This window comes from Parus major, chromosome 19, assembly GCF_001522545.3.
Source record: "Parus major isolate Abel chromosome 19, Parus_major1.1, whole genome shotgun sequence".
Lineage (NCBI taxonomy): Eukaryota > Metazoa > Chordata > Aves > Passeriformes > Paridae > Parus > Parus major.
Genome location: NC_031787.1, coordinates 3,673,991 through 3,694,090, shown reverse-complemented (window position 1 = coordinate 3,694,090; position 20,100 = coordinate 3,673,991). Strand labels below are relative to the sequence as shown.

Below are 20,100 nucleotides of genomic sequence, written 5' to 3'. Positions count from 1 at the left end.
TGCGTTTTAACAAAAAAAGCAAACAACCAGTTCCTAAACAGTTAAATGAACCCAAGAAAGTCAGAGACATTAAACAGAGTATCAAACAGCCACATTGTTTCAGCCCAAGCCCTGCCACAGATTGAAAGCTTTCCTGGCTCTAATTGATACTGTCAGACTGCTTTGAATGTTGCACAAAGCCCTAGGGGTATAACTATCCCCTCACCCACCTCAGATAGGTCCTGTAGAGACCAGGTCTCAGGGGAGGAAGGTAAGCAGGTATCTCTCCACAGACAGTACAAAACACTGAGAACTAATTAAAGTAATTATCATTTGCTGAAGATTCATGCTCTAACAATGAGGATTAATCATAAATTCCATGTGTGACCTGTATCTTCTGGGACAAAAGAGCAGCTTTTGCAGAGGGCCAGTGCTGACTCTTCGGGCTTGGACAGAGATCAGACCAAAGGCCTGCACAGTCTGTGTTATTTTCTGATCATTTGTCATCTCTGAACCCTGCTGTCAGCTCTCAGTAGCAAGAGTCTGATTTTGGGAATTAGCTGGGCAACAGACTGCAGCCCTGGCAGCTATCATTTATTTTCCTGGCACCTCCAGCAGTCAGGTTTGAATCATGCCTCGTACCTAAGATTCAAGTAGTCATTTGCAGCAGAAGCTGATCTGAGGCCATCTGTCTGCTCTGAACAAACTTCTGTGCTCTTGAAAATGAAGTTGTGCTGTGGAAGAAGCATGATCCTTTAATAAACACGGTGGTGCCATGACAGCCCTTCAGCACAGCCCCACCTGCAGCAGGAAAACAGCACCTTGCCACCAGCAGGCAGTGCTGCCTGGCTTTGCTTGGTAAGGAAAGGGGACAGATTTCAGCATCCCTGCACTGCTGTGTTCTGCCCCAGAAGTGCTTCCTCGGCACTGCACAGGATTTGCTGCACAGTAAAGCACTCCTGCCACAGGCACTGCACCCTCTGCTTTTCTGCAGGGGAGGGAGCTCGTCACCCAGGACAGTTACCAGGAATCAGATGGGTCAATTGGGATGTTTTTCATCACTTTAAGTCAACAGATTCAACCAGAGCCCTTTGTGGGCTGCAACGAGCCAGGTTCAGTTTAGTGCTAATTCCTACAAGCAGGGGTCCCATGGGCACTCCCAAACTCCAAACCTCCATCCATGTGGGCTGGTGAGTGTCCTCAAGGAGCTCCAGCAGCAGTTCCAGGAGTCACAGGACATCCCCTCTGATGGAACCTCTTCACTGCAAACACACACACACCAGGCAGGCCACACCTGCTCACAGCAAGCTCTGTCCCAGGAAATTCCTCATGGCTGCAACTGGAAGAGGGTGGATCTAGATTAGGTATTTGGAAGAAATTCTTCCCTCTGAGAGTGGGGTGGCCCAGGGAAGCTGTGGCTGTCCCTGGATCCCTGGGAGTGTCCAAGGCCAGGTTGGAGCAACCTGGTCCAGTGGAAGGTGTCCCTACCCTACAGGGGTAGGAACTGGATGATCATTAAAGTTCCTTCCAACCCAGCCCATTCTGTGACTGTCCAGCTCATTCCCTAAAGCACGGAGTGCTGAGAGCAGCAGTTCCTCGCTTTTTCCACAGCCCAGTGTTGGAGGGGAATATCCCAGGACAGCACCTGTAGCTACTCCTGGAGCAGAGGGGCTTTGTCCAAGCAGGAGGAGGAGCCTGCCAGCCTGGCACAGACACACAGGGAGGAACCCCAGCACAGGCTGTCACAGAGAGAGAGCAAACGCTGCACCTGGATCCTCCTCACCCTTCAGTTCCCAGCCTCTCCATTCATCTGCTCTCTGCTCACCACACTGCAGCAAAGTGTTGCCATTAATGCTTGGCCCCAATTTCCAACGCTCCCTTTTACATTTATATTGTGCTCTCAGGCTGCTAAAACACTTTCTGTGTGTGTCCCTGCTGCTCCATTCTCTCGACAGTGAAAGCAGATGATGGATTCTGATGAATCAGATTGCCACAATAACTTACACAGTGTTAGTTCATCTTGTGCTCTGCATTTGCTGGCTGAATTTTTCTGCCTTGATTAAACTATACAGGAAGCTGCTGTTCTTGGCAGAAGATTCCAGCTCTTCCTAGCTGGTATCTTAAATGTGAAAAAATGCAAATAATTAAATACTGAGCCAAAAAGTGAGGGCATTTTCTTGGTGTTGTTGAAGCCCAGAACTTAATCCAGTCACTACACAGGCATTGCTGTGCCTTTTGACATTTTTCACCTTTTAAACAGCCTCTTGGGAATCATCCTTAGATCAAAATGCAATTGCACACCCATCTGTTCAGTATTACTCCTTAAAACTTTACGTACATTCTCTCCTAAAAAGCCAGAAAATCAGAAAAAAATGCCACAAAATCCTGGTTTACAGTGTCACAAAACATAAACAACTTACTGTCAAGTACCATAGAAATCTGAGAAAAGTATGAAGATGTTTTAATCTTAATGAGCTCTTAGAAGTAATTTTGTCCACTAAGCTGGTATTACTAACAGTAGACAAACTTTAATGGTCTTCCTGTTATAGTTCTTTGTCTCCTTAACCTTCTTGTAAAACACAAGACCCAGATCCTCATTAAAAGGAAGTGCATCTAATTGTTATCTCCTTGTGCATTGCAAAAGGAGAATGATAATATCTGACCAAGTTTTTTTTCAAAAAGGCAGAACCCAAGTTAACCCATAGAGGATGCTGGAGGACTTGAGCTGCCTCTCAAAAAAATCAGTCTGAAATCACCAAGAAGCATAAAAGTGAGCAAGTTTATCCAGTTTCTCTCACACAGCTGGACAATAATTGAGATACATTCGTTGTTCTACATTAAATATTGTTCATGCAGTGGTAAGACAAGAATAGGCAAAGCTAAAATACAGTTTGTTTTTTTTTTCTCTTAGCACTCATGGCTGTCACACCTCTGGGCAGAAAGCAAGCTCCCAGCTGGACACACAGATTCAGGGAAATACTCTCCAAATCCAGCCAGTCAATTTTAATTACTGAAACTGCTTTGAAATGGCTATAGAGGACCTGTGAGTTAATCAGAAAATATCTTCTGGCCCAGCTGAGTTTGATTGCAGCTTGAGGGGGTGTTGAGGAAGCTGTCTTAGAAGTTGATGCAATGAGATTTAAAAGATAAGGAATCTACAGCAGCAAGGAAACTCCAAGGTCTTTTGTTTGCTTGTTTGCTTGAAGGCAGGAAAAGAAAAGAAAACACATGGTGAAAGGCAGGAGGAGCACCTCCACCCCCCAGCACAGGTAACCTCGAGGCAACCTGGGATTGCCCATCCCCACATCCCAGAGCCAGGAAAAGGAAGGATGGGGAAGGATGGGGAAGGATGGGGAAGGATGGGGAAGGATGGGGAAGGATGGGGAAGGATGGGGAAGGATGTTTGCTCTGCAGCTGTACCCACCCAGGTGCTCTCCAGAAACACTCCCAGGTATGTGAGCGCTCACATGCTCAAATCCAGCATTGCTCCATCCCTAACAGAGAGATGTCTCTGAGACATCTCTCCACTGGAACAGGGAGCCAGCCCTGGCCCGGGGCGATGTTAAAAATAGGGAGATCAGAGTGAGAGCTGCCACTGAATACTGCAAAGAGAGAACCCGATCCTGATCCCTCCAGCTCGAGGTCGTGCCCCTTTCTTTGCTCTGCTAAAGGGAGAGAGGAATTGCCTCCTAACCAAGGCCAGTGCACGGGAATGATACAAAGAATTGTTGTTCTCCTGTCCTTGAGAGTTCCTTCCCTGCTTTAGAGTGGGCAGGCAGGGTCCCTGCAGAGGACTGCAGGCTCTGCTGGAGCCAGCAGAGGCATTTTCCTGCTGGGCAAAAACTGGCCAAAAAAAGTCTGGAGGAAGACTCTGAAGCAAGATCATGGCTGTCCCTGTGCTAAGCTCCAGTGCAAGAATTGGAGAAACAGCTCAAACAAAGCTGGTCCAGAGAGCCACAGCCCAATGGGGCTGAGAATTAGGGCAGCAGCCACCCCAGACTGCAGTGAGCCAGAGCCCAAAGCTGGTGCAGAAAGCCAACACACGCCAGGGGAGATCCTCAACACGTCCCCAGCTGAGAGTGGAACCCTTGGTAGAGCCATCTCCATGCAGGAATTGCAGGATTGCAGCCACACAAAACCTGGGACACTCCAAGAACGACAGACACCCCAGGAACGAAAGAGAGGTGACAGCACAGGACAGACGTGGCCAGGCACGGGCAGACAGACCCAGACGTGACACAGAGAGCTGCCAGCCCTGCTGGGACAGCAGGGACAGTGTGGAAAGGCTGGCTTGACTGATGGCAATCTGCTGACAGCCACAGGGGCAGCAGCAGGAGCAAGGAGGATTTTCTGGTGTTGTAGCACAGAAATACCCAGCTGGACAACTACAACATCCCTACTCCTTCCTTTATGGATGAACTCCCGTGGCTGGTACCACAGGTAACATTTCTACAACACAAATCTGGACCCAACAGTGGTGCAAATGTAAATAAATTGCAAAAACAGAGGCAGGAGAAAGAAAAGCAATGGCTGAATGGGTAACCTTGAGAAGAGCAAAAATACCCCCATGAGCTTCCTATGGCAGGGAGAACTCAGTGCCCAGAAATACACAAGAAATGGCTGCAAGCAAAGACAGGAAAGCACATTATAATTCTGTTTTAGGAGCATTTGCCCTTGGGACACCATCCCAAACTGCACCTCAGACTCACTCCTGGAGTAAGGTGGTCCCACTCCAGTCACAGATGTGCTGTCTTGAGGCTGATCTTGAATGCAATCCCACCCAAGCCTGAAAGAGTTAATCTACAAAATCAAAGCAATTTCTGCTGCTTTTCTCAATTTGCTGAAGTTTATTATGTTTGCAAAAAATTAAATGAATGATCTATCTGTTTCTAGACAAACTGCACTGCTTTTGCAGCACTGAATGCACAGGGGGACTCTTTTCAAAAAGATATTGCAAAAATGGTGCAATACTTTCTTTGACAGCCTTCTGAGGCCCTCAGCACACAAGGTTCTACTATTACTGATGTTAAAGAAGAGTACAAAGTACAGATAAGAGACTCATCCCATCTGGTCTGGCTCTGGCCTCTCAACAGAAACTCTGTTGGTAGAGGAGCCAACACGTGTAGCACTTGGCAGAAAACTCAACTCTGATTCTGTTGTATAAACCTTTTAATTTTTATTATGGTAAAAAGAGGAGGGAGAGAGGGCAGAGTCCTGGGGAGTTGATATGAATTTCACGACCACCTCACTTCCTGGAGGACACTCCCTTTTTTTTTTTTTGCATATGCACATGAGTACAGATTAGTCATTTAGCACACAAAGACTATTTTCTTTGCTGCACATCAGCCAATATGGTACATGCCAACTGCAGCAAGAACAGCAGATGAAAGCCACAGACACAGTGCTAAGCAACTTGTTCAGCAATGCTCACATTCGCATGTAAACAAGAGAGATGAGAGTTGGCTTCCCAAGGCCCTCACCAGAGGGGAATATTGGGATAGTCTCACCCTGCTGCCCTGGGGTTTGCATGTACTCTCCCTTCTGGGAAGCTGACATGTAATACACTGCCATTAGAGCCCTCAAATCCCAGTGGAATAAGGGCCCAGGGTTAAATAGAATGTTATAAACATCCTTAATGACTTCAGAAACCTATAAGGCCTCAGAGATTCTGAAACTGCAGTTTTGGAGTGCAGAGGAGGAGGAAACCAGCACAGGATCAGGGCCAAGAAAATGTGCTTATGCTTCTTGCAGCCCTCTGTGTCAGAAAGCCTGACTTTCCCTTAAAAGAGCTGATGATTGCAAAACACTCTTTTCTCTCCACAAAGTTACCAAAAATCCTAAAATCGGGGTGTTTTTTACAGAAGTTTTCACCCACGATGATGCTATGGAATTTACAGGCTTCCCTTGCTAAGCAACACAGACATGCAAGTGTCATTGTCTCAGCTGCTGAAAAAAGAAATGAGCTCAAAGGAAAGGGATAGCTCTTTAATGGTACACAACATTCCTGCCAGATCCAGCTCCATCAGGCACGCCAGGACAGCTCCAGGTTCCACCAGAGGAGTTGAGTGCTTTGGTGGAGGGAGAGGGAAGCATTCATTTCTGACAGAAAAATGCTACAGCCAATTAAAAAAAAAGAAAAAAAAAAAAAAAACAAAACCAAAAGCAAAACAAAACCCCAAATGATGAAATAACACAGGACTGGGCTTGTTCTCTCCAGCAAACCAGGCAAAAGGCATCAGAGCAATGCACAAATGAAGAAGACACAGTGGCAGATTTCTACAATACTTGCTGTCATTCCTTTACCTCCTTGAAACTTGCTTTGTTAGTCCTTCAAAGTCTTCTCTCATTAAATTCCCTGTCACTGTTCTGTTTTAAGAATGTCCTTGTTAAAACTAAAACACCTGTAAGCCTTCCCTGGGCACTTTTGCCTCTTATTGGGAAAAAACACATGATCTTGGCACTTATTCAACCTAAGATGACAGATGCTGCTGAGGAAAGTATGAGAGAACTTCCCAAGCCTCCTGCAGTTCAGAATTCTACATCCCAAGCTTTAAAAACCTAGCAAAGAATGGCAAGAAAAGAACATAAAAGCTAAAGCTATTTTCCTTCTGGTTATGTATTTATGGAATACTTGCTTTGGGACAATGGTGATCCACATTCTCAGTTTCTGTTGTGCTTTCCTGGATGTCCTTGAGTCAGCTGCAGGTACCCACATTAATCAGCTCTGCTCTAGGAATGAGCTGCCAGCTAATTGTGGCTGCACTGACAGCCAGGGAGTTCTGACATGTAAGACAGGTCCTACACACACACACTCACTCTCACACACACACACACACACTCTGGCTCTTGGGACAGCCGACACAGTTTCACTCTTGGCAACGGAATATTGCATTTGTAAAAAATACAGATTTTTGGCTACCAATGTTAAGGTAGATAAAGTTTTGACCTTGAACACCATGGCAGTGTCAACTTAAGTACCAAGTGTGTGGGACCAGAACCAGGGCAGAGCCCCCAGCATGTGGAACAGCACAAGAACCCACAGATAGAAATGGCAGGCAAGTAGCATTTACAGATTTAAGCCTCAAGAAAATCCATCCCTGGTGCATCTCACCAAGCAGCAGACCAGGTATTGTGCTCTCAGCCCTGGCTGAGCTGTGAGCAGGCTCTGTCACACCACCTGCATGCCTCTGTCATGCCCATCCAGCTGCACTTTCAGTTTGTGGAGCTCCTCGATCTCCCGGTTGTGCCTCTCCGTTTTGTGCCGCACCAAAGAGCGGTAGAAGTGGATGGTGAAGACGACAAAAATCAGACCCACGGGGACCATGATGATGGTGGACACCAGTGCTGACTGCCAACCTGCGTGGCTGCTGGGCTTCTCCACGTTGGTGGTCTCGTTTTTCAGGATGGAGCCCACGGGCAGGAATTTTATCCAGCACAGGAGCACGACTTCAGCAAGGAAAAGGAGGATTCCCAGGACGGTGGAGAAGCCCCAGGCCAGCTCGATGTAGGGGTGCATGCGCTCGTGGGGGGACTCGCTGATGGAGTTCAGGTTGTGGATGTTGCTCACGGCCTCCACGTTGGGCAGGATGCAGGTGCTGATGAGGAGGGCAAAGAGGTGAACGGCCACCAGCACCGTCGTGCAGGCGCTGAAGGCGATCAGCAGCATCTGGGGGTACTTGTACTGCACCTCCAGCTGTACCTCCACCATGGCGACCTGGGGAAGGAACAAAGAGATTGTCAACACCTGCTGGCTTTCCTCTTATCAAGGCTTTCAGCCAGGAAAGCATCTTGATTCAGGAAGAACACCTAAGGTCAAGTACACACTCCAGAGCTTTTTGGAATGGCAGCCCAGATGGATCACTTCTGTCACCCATGAGGAGCACGCACCAAGCGCTGTGGCCTTTCTGAGACCGTGGTTTTCTCATAAAACACATCTCTCCTTGCCACCACGAGCCACAGGAACTGCCCCAAACCCAGCACACAGCAGAAGGAGTTAATTAGATGCCACACAGGGCTGGGAGGCAGCTACCAGCCTGCTATAACCCACCATCACACCCTCTACTGCCACTCCTTCCTTGTGGCTGCAGCACAGGAAGTTTCAACTTCAGGCGTGTAAAGAAAAGCAAAACCAAGCAGCTCCTCTTGCCAGTGGCCAGCCAGGTTTCACTACCCACCATGGGAAGCACACAAGCTACTTTACAATTTAAGTTAGCCCATAGTTAAAATAACTGCCTTCTATTCTCAGAACAGTTTACGTTTGTTTTTATTACAAATATGCGCAGATAAATAACTTTTAAGTTATTTATATCCTCAAATTTCTCCCTTGAGAGGTAATAACTTAGTGATACACCCAGCAGAAGTGGACAGCTACTGGCTTATGGGTGTGCTCAGCAACTCAGGAGTCTGCTTCCCCAAACAAGAGCTATCACACAGCAGGTCTCTAAAGCTATTTTTACTTTAATCAAATAAAGCTTAAGAAGCAGAATATGTGCAAGGGAGCAGAAGGCTCTTTGGAGATCAGAACTGGAGTCCTGTTAACTGGTTTAGCATAAGAATTTTTACAATTAATTAAGTTACCTGTGAAGCAAACCAGTACTTCTGTGTGGTGGCATCCCTGAAAGGACTGCACAAACCTTCTGCTAAGAAAAGATACAAAAGCAGTGGACAAGACTACCAAACATTCCTCTCTAGCAGCTGGCTTGGATCTTGTAGCTGCACTTCAAGATTTGCAGAGAAGTTAACTCTCTTGGCAGCAAGGAAAACCTCTGGTGATCCCAGCTGACCTGCTGCTCCAGCACAGCACAGCTTGCTGGAAAGAAGCCCTCTAAAAGAACATCATGAGAAGGCAAAGTTTCAAATCTGCACTTGATTCTGGGACACAGAAGGATTTTTGCAGAACTGACTCATGATTATGTTATCCAGGTTTCACATGAGACTCCCCTGAGTAGCCATTTCAGGCTATGTATAATCACCTGCACCACTTGCTCTGGCATTACTTTGTTCATAATATTATTTAGGCACTGGAAGATTAGGGGTATGCTCATGTTGTCCCTGTTGGAAGCCTTGAAAGGATTAAAAGGAATGGAAACCAGCTGGCATGACTGCTGCCTTACATTTGCTCTGAAACCCATCAGATCACAGTCAAGTCTGAACACATTTACCAGCAAACAAGATACAACACGTGTGGAAAATGGTCAATCTCTACAAGTCTGGATTTTAGAGCTGCATCAACTATTTAAGACATTAGAGACACCAAAAATACTCTGACAGCTCTTGGGCATTCCCAGCCTTCTGTTCTGATCATGAACAACTCACAGTTTTACTTTTGTTTGTTTTTATCAGCTCCTGGTTGCAATTTACAGTAGTTCTTGTTGTACAGCAGAGAAAATCCTAACACAGAACTGGCTTCACTATCAATAGCAAGGTCAATTTAATTAGAACAGATTCCACGTTGCCTTGTGTACGTTCCCTTTGCAGTTCCCCTTATATTGATTTGGGAGGGAGGAGATCAGACTTATTCTCTGCTTCACTGTACAATGAATTTGTACAGCACTGTGGCTGCCAGTCACGCCCCATCAGCCAGGAAAACCTGCAGGTACATTGTTCATTATGGGGTGCTGTAATACCCAGAGACACAGCTGAATGGGAATTGTACCTGCATGTCCAATTTATAGCTTTATATTAAAGCTGAAAGCCTGGCTGATGTCAACATATCAATTTCTGCTTGTTATCCTTCACATGAGCAGCACTTTTCAGCTAATTGGATGTTTCCTCCCAGACTAACCTATTCCCCAGGGCGAGCTTCAGCTGTGCAATGTGATGAATTTTTAACACTGACTGATGGCTCAGTAAGAGGTATTTCAGTGAAAAACACCAACAATCCAGATAGGGCAGCAAGGCAGAAAAACACTTCATTTAACCCAAACACGTACTGCAAAGGTGAGTGAGCTCTTATTGCTTTACCCAGCACAGGCTGTCATGTCATTCCCTGACCGGGATAAGAGAAAGAGGACAAGCTGACATAACCCATTTAAAAATCATTAAATATGCTGCCTAGCCTGTAAAACTATTAATATGTCATGTTTGATACAATTATACTCTTCCATGTAATAACCCCCTTTATTTTAACCTCTTCCCAGAAGCAACTTTGCAAGGCTGAGCTCTCTGCCAAGCCATGGGATATTTCAGCACAGGCTTAATTTTAAGCTTGAGAATAACCCAGCTGAACTCCAGAATTACAGGATCAAGGGCTCACAACATTTTAGAATTAAACTGCAATTAAATTACATGCAATGATGGTGGGATTTAGACCAGTATAGCTCAGACTGTCCACAACAAAGATGTTACTCATCTTGAGAAATTTAGACCAGGACAGATAATATCAAGCAAAAGGATGACAAATGGCTTAACATAAACCATGACACATTCACACAGATGGTTTGGCAGACTGTAAAAACAATCACTCCAGTAGATCTGTCAGGGTTTTTGTTTTGTTTTGGGGTTTTTTTTTAATCATACACATATCCTGTATCAATTGGCTAAGTATTGAGAAGATGGATTAACAGTAATAGCTCTTACTTCCATCAGGAAAATTATTAAGGAGGTTTCCTAAGCTTCCTCTGAATTTCCTTTATCTGCAGCTTCCTCAGGGCAGATGCAGCTGCCCTACAGCCCACCTCCAAACAGACCTGGCCCAGTGCTCTGCCAGAAATACCAGAGATGGTAACGAGGAAGGTTTGCATTATTCTGCAGCCTGTCCAGAAGGAGCTGGATCACAGCCATGGCCTGTTGATTAAATATCCATCAGCTCGCAATAATTTCAGCCAATATGGAGCTAGCTTGCATCAAACACACCGACAGGGAGGTAACTAAAGCAACAGCCAAGCCCTGGATGACATTTGTTTACGTAGTTAAATGCACTCAAGGCTTTGGGGAAATTGTTTAATAGAGTCACAGAATCCTTCAGACTGGAAAACACCTTTGAGCTCACAGAATCCAACCATTACACCAGCACTGCCAAGTCCACCGCTAAACCATGTCCTTAAGTGCCACGTCTACACCTATTTATCTCTAAATAACTTCTCTTCTTTCATCAATAGCCAAAGAGGTGCTCTTATTAGAGAGTAAACATCCGTGTGCTAAATTCCTGTGTACCAGTGGAGAAATAACCCAGGAGGAACAAACACCTCAGCCTTCCAATCAGCTGGGGAAAAAAGCTTGCTAATAAAGAGAATTCCTAATTGCAAGAGATTTTATTTCTTACTGATTTCAGGTTTATTTCTTATGTTAGGCTAGTGAGCATAATTAACACTACTTGTACCTGTGTATATTCAACTGCACTTTAAACAGTTCAAAGAGAATATAATACCAGTGGTTAATTTTGAGTGTTTGCCAAGGACTTTCAGCAACTTTCTGCTGTGAGAGCTGAGAAAGTGTGCTTTGTTTTCAGAGATGTGGTTCAGCCCTGCAGTGTGGGTGGGTTGCAAAGCAGAGTCCCAGTGGTGCCAGTGACAGCACACCCCACCAGCAGGGACACCGTGTGTGACCATGCTGGTAGATCACTCCCCAGCAACACAAAATGTTAATTTAATAATCATGCAAAAGACAACAGACACAACAGAACTCCACTTCCGAGGCACATAAGGGATGCATGTGAAAGGCTTTTTAGAGTAAGAAAACTCCTGCATGAGAGAAGACTACAGGACATCGTCCAGCTTTCTCAGAAAGAGCAGAGACTTTCTGCCCCCGCAGAACCACACAAGCTTGGTTACAAACCAACACAGACTTTGTGAAAAGCTTTTAAGAGCATCTTTTGCACACAGCCAGTGAGTGGAGAGCAATGACAAAGCAACTGAGCACCCTGTCTGCACTCCAGCCTGCTCCCACTGAAACCCCCGCCTGCAGCTTCCCAGCTTCACTTTGGGTGACCAACTCCATCATCCCAGGCTGTTGTAATGTTATGGATGATTCATGATTTAGGGGGCTGGGGGAGGAAAGAGCAGCGGAAGAAGCTAAAATAAAACAAGAAAAGCAATCTGGAAAGTTCCTGAGATCTGTCTTTCCCTTCCAGTTTCTGAGCTGCAGAATGAAACATCTTCACATCATGTCCCACGCCATCCAGGCACTGCCCTCTGCCCCTCTGCTGACAGACCTCGGGAAACAAACAACCTGACCTGCCCACTTCCTGAACAGGAAACTTCCCCCAAACTGGTTTCAATTCTCACTCCCAGTAAGCAAAAGATGAGGGGAGATAAAGGGGCTCCCACTGGCACAGCATGGTGGTGTTTTAACACACAGCTCAGACAGGCCTGAGCACTGGACCACTGACTGTCTCAGCCTTGTTTATTTGCTCACTTGTGACATGGTTCTGACCTATGCAAATCACTTCCAAATAACACCCAAGTGCTGCACAGAGGAAAGCAAGCACCAGGGATCACTTCCAATAGGCAGCACTGACAAAAATATACCAGGTTTGGCTCCCTGCAGGCTGCAGAGCCCTCTGACACCAAGTCTGAGGCTCAGGACCTCTTCTCACACCTCAGTGGCAGAACACGATCTCCCTGATCACGCTATGCAAACTTCACTTTGGCAGACTGTGACCCAACCTCCACCTTATTTTAGACACCGTGACCTGAGAAAACACGCAGAGAAATTAAAATAACGTTCAGGACCACAGCAACCACAGGGGCCTGACAGTGCTCCACACCCAAGAGCAGCCTTGAGGTCAGCCAGCACTGGACAGCCTCGGGGCCAAAGGAGGTCCTGGGTTGTTTAGCAATGCTGCTGGAGCACTTAGGATCACTTGCAGGTAGGGGATTAGTATTTTTAAAGGTCTGACTTGGGAGTGTGTGGGTTGGCTGTCAGACAGCTCATGTATCCCTGCTGCAGTGAGAGAGCCAGCTTCAAACTTTACAGCAGCAGCCAAATAGAAGTCCCCAGGCAGATGCCTCCTGTCTCTTCAGGAAGCAACTCCCTGCTTCTTCCCATGAGAAAAACACTGATTAATAGTTGATTTGAGGCAACCCAAAAACCTTAACAGTTCAAAAAGCCATAAAACACATATTACCATTGCAAATCCAGAGAGCAGAGCAGAGGTTCTGCTGGAGGCTTTCAGTTTGGCTCGGCTCAGGTACAACTTCCTCCAGGAAAGGGCTTGAACGGAGTGGTGGTTGGAGGTGACCAATTCCAGGTAGCTGCGCCGGACCCAGTCCCGATAATCCATGCCCTTTGTGCCAGGCTCAGAGCAGCAAGCAGGAGTGGAAGGATCCACCGGAACGTTTAATTCAGAACTCATGGTGAGAGAAATGCTGAGGGAACAAAACAGTCGTGTTCAAGAGCGGGTGGTGGACAGGATGAGCATCAACCACTGGAAAAGCTGCAGTTGAACAAAGTTGCCCTTAGTCAGTGGAAAATGATAGACCGAATAACATCACACTTGGAAGACAGAACTGAGAAAAGACCATCCATAATTGCCAAAAATTACCACGACAACCAGGAAATATTACAAAAGGACACCCGGGAACTATTCCAGCAGGAATTCAGGAAGGCTGCACAGCATCTGGATTTTCATTTCAGAGCAGGCACCTCAACTTTGCCCTTAAATTCCTTCTCGCTCATAAAAAATTGTTTTACATAAATACACTTGGCCCCCCATCTTATCTTTGAGTTGACAGTTCATTTCCCAGTGCATCATGGGCTGGCTCCAAATGCATCTCTGTAAGAGTACCAAACCAAAAAAATACAAAACTTTTTGCTCCTTCTTTGGAAACTATTCCTCCTGGGTTACAATGTGGGGTGAAACCAAACTGTGTATTCTACTCCCACCTACATTATTCGTGATGAACTGCTAATGGCCGCTTGCAGGAGATGCAATCCCCCAGGTTACAAGCTGGGTGTTAGATAAAGGAAGGAGGCAAACCCTGCATGGCAGGGTGGTGTTTCTTTGTCTTCACAAATCGGTTCACTCAGCTGTGATAACTACACCCAGCCCACTGGTGTCATCCCTGCCAATGGGCCATAATGGCTCAACAGGACCCAAAATATCCAGTGACTCATAGGATCACATCATTCCACTGTGAAATTCCCCGCCCTGGGGGAGGACATGAGCACCACCACCACTGGACATGCAGGGGAGGACCCGAACTTCTGCAGGAGGACCAGACCATCCACAGAACCATCGCTTTCCAAAAACTACAGCCAACTCCAACAGCACTGCAACCACTGCTTAATCAGACTGCAGCCACCACCCCGACCAACATGGGCCAGCTTGTACTCTGTTATCCAGGGTTTAAGCCACTTTTTCTATATCATTGCATCTATTGTAATATTTCTATTAACTGTAACCCCAGCCTGAAGTCTTTCTCAAGGGATTTGTGTGGGGGTTAATCTCTCTCCCTGGTTTACTTTCAAACCAGCACACCAGTTTTTCTCTCAGTTAAACCACTGCTCATCAAAGCTCGGTTTAAATGAGCACAGTTCTCTCCCAAACTCCCCCAATAATGACTGAGTTGAATGCTGTGGAGAGTTAACAAATGAACTTCCCAAGCTTTTGCAGTGGGAAGTTAAATTTCCTGAGCTACTCACACTCCATTTATCAGCCACATCTGACCAAGAATCTTGTTCCCTTACTTCCACTGGTGGCTCTGAGCACAGGGAAAGGAAAAGGCAATTTCGAGGGGGAAAGCAAGCTGCTTCCAGGAAATTCCATCATCTTCAGATTCAAGGGATTACACTGAGAGATGTATGAAAGCATCAAGAGTATTTCAAGTGGTGGATGCCTTAGAGCATCATGTCCCAGGCTGCTGCCAAATGGCTCTGGTGATCCCCAGACACAGAACAACATCCATGGAATGTTTTGTGCAAAAATTTCTCAGCTCTGACAGATATCTGAAACTTACTCAGCCTTCCAAAGAATGGAAACCACGATTCCTTGTTTAATACCCTCACTCACAACTCCACCACTGAGCGCTGTGGTGGAAGCAGACACCAGATCTGCACCTTCTGGCTATAAAACATTCCCCAGCTCCCAGGAGGAGGAGATGCTGCCCAGAATCACACCTGGTGTGGCACTAATTAGTCCCAGCACCACCTCTCAAGGTCACAAGAACCTTTCAGCCCTGCCTGCGTCCCCCCAGCTCCCTTTATTAGCTGTGGACAGCTAATAAAGCCATGACTGCTGGGGGACTTGGAGAAGTGGCAAAGATCAAAAGAACAACTGCCCACAACTCTGAATGCTGTTACTAAAAGGGAAGGAAGCTGTCTCAGGCACAATAACAAAGAATAGCAAATAAAGCACTGCAGATCCAAGATTGTTCCTCCTGAACACGGCGGGGTTTTCAGGTTCCAGTCCCCTCAGACATAACAAGGATGGCAGCACAGGATGATTCCTGGGCAGGTTTTGACAAGGCTGTTATTACAGCCCCTGGAACACTCCAAGAAGGCTCCTGACTGCTCAGGAATTTTCAAAATATTTAAAAGTAACAAAACCAACCCCCCCCAAACAAACAAACAGAAAAGCATACTAGAACATTCATGCTATAATAAAAACAAGAAGAGGAACAATAACAGGGACAAATCTTCCTGCTTGATCCGTGTTTCCAGAAAAGGCAAGAATCACCTATTTCACAGAATAAAAAAGCCTCCTGGGAGGATTGGAGGAAGAAACAATCTGTGAGCAGCAAAATTATGAAGCTGTTTCTTGTGACAACATCCTGTGTGGATCCTGCAATGCATAGCATGGAATGAATTCACTCCCTTTGTCCCCAGCTGGGACAGTGGTCTCTGTCATTTGTTTTCATAAAATACTTAGGAAGTTTCTATGTAGGAAACTTTGACCCCTGGGACAAATTCCATTAAAAAGACAAATGAATTCAGAGGTTACAGAGAGAGGGCAAGAGAACCCAATCACATCTGCTTCTTCCCTTAGAAAAATAAGCTAAAAATACCATAAGGCTGAATTTTTGCTCTGGAGCAGCTTAAGAGATGTTCTCAAATAAGTAAACAGCTTCAGAATGAAATCCATAAACACAAATGTAACCCAAATAAGCAGTGCCAGGAAGTCAAACTCACCTTGCTGGCTATGGACATGGAGGGACTGGGTGGAGGGCTCCAAGGGCTGAAACACAAGACCAAAGAAGCGGTTTACATGAGCTGGAGCAGTTTTACTCTGGAAATACTTTTCAGCCTGTCATCTGCATCAGGGGAAGCTTTTTCTGGAGATTTCACCTTCCTCCCTTGCAAAATTAAAGGTTTAGGACACTTGTTCTTATAGAAATAACTATTCTACAGGGTTTGACTGCACAGGGGTGTTTAGTTCTGGATGGGGAGTGAGGAATTCTCCAGGAGAGCTTTTTCTCAGGCAGCCCTGGCTAAGTCCATCCCAGCTGTGTCTTCACTCACTTCCACTGCACCACCGACGCATCTGGCCCCACTTCATCTCGCATTGGGAGGACAGAAAGCTCTCTGTGATTGCTCCCTTATGTGGATTTTCCTAACCTGCCAAGCACTGTCCTTTGGAAAAGGGAAAGTCTTTGCCTCCTCACATCTCAGTGCACATGTGGGGATTTCTCCACAGCTGGGAATGAAGCCGACACACCAGGGCCGAGCTGAGCAGATCCCCCTCCCACCACTGCCGTGCTCAGTCGCCCACAGAGCGCTGTCTCTGCAGCACTGGCAGCTCCTCTGCCTGGTTTTGGGATGCCAGGCCCCTCCTCAGTCCCAGGTTTCTGCCCCACAGCCCCGGACTGATCTGGGGGTTTGTGCCAGTCCCTTCCTTCTCTGTCTAACACTGGTCAAGCCCCTGCAGGCATGGCTAAGCCAAACCTCAAGCCCTGTTACTCCACCCCGATGAGCTCAAGCCGTCTTTGCCTTGGGAAACCCCTTCCTATGTTCCTTTCTTGGGACTCCTCCAAGCAGCACTCCTGGGGTGTAGGAGTACCCGGGCAGAGTTTGAACACCCCATAGCTGCGACCACCCACCCTTGTGACAGTAGGGGATCACTTCTCAGGCAGGATGTGACCCCCTGGTCCCACCAGCACAGCTGGGATCCTCCTCACAGGGAGCTTCCTTCCCAGCCACCCTCAGCACACCCTGGGCAGGAGGCGATCCCACACAGCGAGAATCTCCCCTCAGACAGGGGATCCCTCCAGCCAGGATGAGACCCACTCCCAGCGAGGACCTTTCCCTCCAAAGGCAACCTGGACAAAGGATCTTTCCTAGGCAGGACGCAACCTCCTACCACTGCATCCTGATCCAGCATCGCAAGGATCCTCCACAACTCCTCAGGCAGGATGGGACCCAACCCCTCGATCCCGTCTTCCAAAAGCACCCAGGGCCAGGTGTACCTTCCCTGCACCGTATGCTGGAGGTGTTCCCCCGACAGCACCCCAGCGTCCTGTCCGGATATATCCCCCAGGAGCTGCTGGCCTGCCTTCTGCATGCCACGGCACCTCCAAAGCACGGCCGGACAGGTCGGGACCCCCTTCTCTTCCCATTCACCCCCTCCCTCCAGGTTCAGGGGATTGTCCCAGCTTGGCAGGATGAGGCGCGCATCCCATCACCACCATGCCGGCACGGGATTCCCCCTGGCCGGACAGGATGAGGCGCGTTCCCCCCACACCGCCCCAGGCAGGGGAATCTCTATTCAGGCAAGATAAAACCAACTCCCCTCAGCACCTCGGGCAGGACAAGACCCCCTCCTCCCGGAGCCCCGCGGGCAGGAGGTGCTCCCCCGCCTGCAGGACCAGCCCGCCACCCCCCGAACACGCCTGAGGGGATGCCACCCGCAGCCCCAGAGCGCGGGCCCCGTTGGGGATGAGCCCCCTGCGGGCGGGATGCGGCCCCGGGGCGGGCCGTGTCTCACCGCGCTGCTGTCCGGGAGCCGTGCCGGGAGCCCCGGGAGAGCGACCGGGAGCGGAGCAGGAGCGGGATCGGGAGCCGGAGCCGCCTCCGCCGCTGCCACGGCAACGCCGGGCACCGGCCACGTGACCCGCAGGAAACGGGGGGGCAGCACCGCCACGCCCCCGCACGTGACCGCTCGCTCATTGGCCCGCGGCCGGACTGGCCACGCCCCCTCGGCGGCGGGGGCGGGGCCTGGGGACGCGACCCCCGCCCTGCAGCAGCCGGCGCCCCCCGCCCCTCCCGGGGAACGGGGGCCACGCTCGCCCCCTGCACCCGCGGGGGAGCCGCTTGGGGGGGTCCGGGGTTCCCACGAAACGGCGATGGGCTCAGCGGTTACAGGGAAAGGGTATCCCCCCGGCACGGAGCCGTTCCCGCAGCGATCGGGGGTCCCGCTGTGACATGCATCTGTAGGGGATAAAAAATGTCTGCGGCTCCCTAAAGTCGCAGTCGGGCTAAAACCCACCCACTGGTAAAGATATTAGTGGGTCTGGACCTTGCGTTATCTCTAAATTTGTCACAGAGAAGGTATTGGTGCAATGGGATGCAAATGTGCTTTTATTACAATTATTAAATATACAGCAAAAAGTCGCCACTTACATAAGTCAAAAGGCAGCGCTGCTCTGCCTCCGCCGGGCTGAACCTCCTCTGGCTGAGCACAGGCTCCCTGCGAATCCCGACTGCTATCTCCCTGCACTCCTCCGCTATTGACTCAGCAGGAAATCCTGTATAAACCCATCAAAAGGATAGGGACAGCCTTATGGGAAAGAGAGGGAGTTCCTTCCCTGGAAATGAGATAAAGAAAATGCTGAAAGGCAGCACAATAGGTCAGCTTTATCACAGGGTAATCCCATCTTCCTGAATTCCATTCTGCCTGGGGGAGGGAACAAAGGAAAAACATTCTTAAATTCTTAGAAACCTAATAAAGAGACAGATGTTATCCTGAGTGTGCTTTTCACCTCTGAGAGCAGGAATACCCCTGCTTGGTTTCAGCACAAACACTGCTGTCTCTCGGGGTCCCACATTTGCACAGACACATGTAGAAACGGAACAGAGCAAACTAGCCCTTGAGGGTTAATCTCCATCAGAGAAAGGAGAGGGACTCCTCTAGAAAAGAACCCAGAGCACGAATTTAGTGTAAGCAGGTCAAACTCCTTGGCAGTTTCAAGCCTCTAAGTTATTACCGATTTGTTGGTGCCCTATTTGGAATAGGAAGCATTTTACTATGCATGGAAGCATTTCCCCTTTTCTACTCCATGGATGAGGTTTTCCCCATTTTGAGGTCACATAGTATTTGCATTTTATTCTAAACGAAGAAACATCTCTTGAAACCTCCCTTTGAAGTGCTTTGTATTCTCAACGAGCTCGTACTGCCACAAACAAGCACAACACGGCAGAGTGTTTATGGGAATTCACAGCTACACCTACCAAATGCAGCTCCTACTGCTACACTCAGCCACCCCGGCGAGACAGAGCGTGAGGCAGATGCCACCTTCACCAACATGCTCTCTTTGCTGTTTATGGATTTCACCTACAAACTCAGCATTCCCAGAAAACACAGCATGAATAATTCAGCGCGGGCGTCTTAGGGAGGCAGGATGGGGCCACACAACCTGAATTTGTTCAATCACCAAGACAAACTCGAGTTCACCTTCCTCATGGCTGAGGGAAGCGTGTCCTCACTCAGCAGTATCTGCTCTGCTTAATGCAGAACAGCACTTACTCAGCTCAAAGGCCTGACAAGCTCAGAGGCAGAACATCTTTATTTGTGAGACTCTCAATTCTTCTCTGCCCATAAAAAACCCTCACGTTTCTGTGGCTCAGCCTACAACACAGTATTCACAGGATTTGCCTGCCCTGAGGGGGATTCATGTGGAGCAATGCTCGTAACTAATCTCACCACAGAGAAAATGAATCCTGCATCTGAATGAAACACTGCAACAACTTGCAGCACCTGCCCCCATGGAGATTGAGCAGAAAACAGTTCCATGCAGATCTCTAATCTGAAGGGCAGCAGGGATATGGACCTGGCAGGTCAGAAGTTATCCCGCTCTGAAGCCCTTGGATATGCACAGGGGAACTAAGCACAAACATCACTTGCACTTGGTCACATTGGCTTCCAGGCCACCACGGTAATACCATGGAGAAGCCATTACATAAAGCCAGCTCAGACAAAAAGCAGGATTTCTGGCAGCACTATTCAACAAAGACGAAATCTAAAAAGAG

At 48.0% G+C, this 20,100-nt stretch overlaps 1 protein-coding gene across 2 annotated transcripts; it reads right to left on the bottom strand.

Annotated features, from left to right (window-relative positions):
* Nucleotides 1-2,738: 2,738 nt before the first annotated feature.
* ORAI2 (ORAI calcium release-activated calcium modulator 2) lies at nucleotides 2,739-19,914 on the bottom strand. Of its 2 annotated transcripts, none has more exons than XM_015646617.2 (4): nucleotides 18,475-19,914; nucleotides 16,048-16,093; nucleotides 13,046-13,286; nucleotides 2,739-7,693 (listed from the first exon to the last, which is right to left on the bottom strand). In XM_015646617.2, exons 3-4 carry the CDS (start codon nucleotides 13,271-13,273, stop codon nucleotides 7,148-7,150), a joined length of 774 nt encoding a protein of 257 aa, XP_015502103.1. In that variant the 5' UTR covers nucleotides 13,274-13,286; nucleotides 16,048-16,093; nucleotides 18,475-19,914; the 3' UTR covers nucleotides 2,739-7,147. The 2 variants fall into 2 exon arrangements, with proteins under 2 accessions (XP_015502103.1, XP_015502105.1); XM_015646619.3 differs by lacking the exon at nucleotides 18,475-19,914 and adding an exon at nucleotides 17,840-17,907.
* Between the last annotated feature and the right edge of the window lie 186 nt (nucleotides 19,915-20,100).

Excerpts from the sequence above, each read along its gene's own strand:
- ORAI2 (XM_015646617.2), bottom strand. The coding sequence starts at position 13,273 with ATGAGTTCTGAATTAAACGTTCCGGTGGATCCTTCCACTCCTGCTTGC. Across the intron at positions 7,694-13,045 it reads TGCTCTCTGGATTTGCAATG|GTCGCCATGGTGGAGGTACA; the intron begins GTAATATGTGTT and ends TTCCTTCCCCAG.